At 37.9% G+C, this 1,973-nt stretch overlaps 1 protein-coding gene across 1 annotated transcript in view; it reads right to left on the bottom strand.

The window, feature by feature from the left end:
- GRHL2 (grainyhead like transcription factor 2) overlaps positions 1–1,973 on the bottom strand; it is a 111,793-nt gene that overhangs the window by 91,903 nt on the left and 17,917 nt on the right. Inside the window, exon 4 of the mRNA XM_012559693.2 lies at positions 1,088–1,143. Coding sequence (XP_012415147.1) covers positions 1,088–1,143 — 56 coding nt within the window. The remainder of the gene's footprint in view (positions 1–1,087; positions 1,144–1,973) is intronic.

The following is a 1,973-nucleotide window of genomic DNA, read 5'->3' on the forward strand; positions in this document are numbered from 1 at the left end:
GGTAGAAAACAAAGTTCAAAGTAAAGAGGGACCAGAACATGGAAGGATTTGACCACCATCGTAAGGAATTTGTGTTTAATTCTTCCTGAAATCACAAAATCACTGGCAATTTTTGTAGATGGGAGAGCTAAAATCATTTCTTGCCGTTCCATCTTGTCTTCAGACATGATCATGACTCAAGGTCTTTGAATACCTAGCCTCTCTACCTAGAGTGCTCTTAATCTTCTTTTTCTATGACACTCCTTATGCTAATCCTTCAAGATCCCACTCAAATGCCACTTCCTGTGAAGGCTTGCTCCCCAATCCACCTCCCATCCACACACACCCAAACACCTAGGCCTGTATGTACTCTGAGCTCTCTGTTCGTATATCTCTGTAGCAGGACTCATCACTTGCCAAATGCATTACAATTTGTCTGTCACCACCTATGTCTCCTCCAAAGTCTATGGGCCTCTTATAGGGAGAGGTTATATCTTATCTCCAATCCTTATCTCATTGCTGGTACATGGGAGGCACTTGAAGGAAATCGTTGGCAGGGAGATCAATTATATTGCAATAATTCAGAAGAAAGTTGACAAGAGTAAAGTTGAAAGGGAGATAACAAGTAGAATAGACACATTTAACACTTGGCACATGCTGTGGAAGTATAGCAGGAAGGCAGGCAGACCCTTACACCTGCGGCTTGGGTGGGTGGGAGGATGGCTACATCATTCACTACAACAGGAAATAAAAGCAGAAGTTCAGATATGAAGGAAATGGAGGAGTAGGGGAAGAAGGAGAATAGAAACATAGAGTTCCATTTGACACAGGTTGAATTGGAGGCCTGTGAATTTGACGTTCAGAGGAACACTTAAGAAGAGATGTCTAGCAAAAACAAGGAAGAAAAGAGTGTCCAGGCTTCAGAAAATTGGTCAAGACTGGAAATAACGACATAGAAGTCACTTGTATAGAGAAAAGAATTGTAGGTATAGGAAATCAGGTTGTTCCATAAAAGTATACAAAGAATAAACATTTAAAAGTATAACTTGGGGGTTATTTAAAGGGTTATCAGTTAATCAGTTTCTAGATTCATCTCCTGGTAACTTACCTTGAAGTTTGGTCATACATGTACTCCTCAGTCCCAACTGAAGCACTCCGAAATTTCTGCAAAGTTTAAAAGTCACCAAAATTAAAACAAATATGAGTCATCGTGCTAAAAAAAAAGTGATAAATGTATCCAATCTGTTTTACTCGCTCTTTAGAAAGAAAAATTACACCTTTTTTGGTGTTATGTTTTCACTCTACAGTAAAAATAGTTATTAGTTGTTCATGCATCTCTTATATCCACTGCAAGGACCATACAGTAGTCCTCGACTTAACAATGTATTCAATGTTACGATGAACTGCACTTATGACCTTCTGCGGTTTTTTTTTTTTTACACCTTATCGTTAGTAATATGTACTACATACAATGTTGTAGCACATAATTTTCTGTTGCTGTCACACTCAGACGTTCACTCGCAGATATTCAAAGATTGGTTTTATAAAGATACTGATAAAAAGCAATAATAATGAAAATTGAAAAAAAGAGAGAGAGGTATTTGACTTACATTAGAACGGACTTACGATGGAGTCATTGGAACAGAACTCTATCATAAGTCGAGGACTATCTGTACATTTGTTATTTGTACACCTACTCCTCACTTATCAACTATCTCATTATCCAACATTTTGCATTTACGACAATAGTAAAAAAAAATCTACTATTTAACTATTTTTCACATTAACGACGGGCATCTGGCGGTAATGAACACTGAGCTGCGAGGCCAGAATAACAGTGGCTGTGGTGGTTAAGGTTATGTGTTAACTTATCTGGGCTATGATTCTCAGTGGTTTGCGAGTTACATAATGATGTAATTTGGCAGTTATATAATGAGGTAATTTGGCAGCTATGTAAAGATGCAGTCATCCTCCATTTTGTAATCTGATGTGGT

This window comes from Trichechus manatus, unplaced genomic scaffold, assembly GCF_000243295.1.
Source record: "Trichechus manatus latirostris isolate Lorelei unplaced genomic scaffold, TriManLat1.0 scaffold00009, whole genome shotgun sequence".
In the NCBI taxonomy this organism is placed as follows: Eukaryota; Metazoa; Chordata; class Mammalia; order Sirenia; family Trichechidae; genus Trichechus; species Trichechus manatus.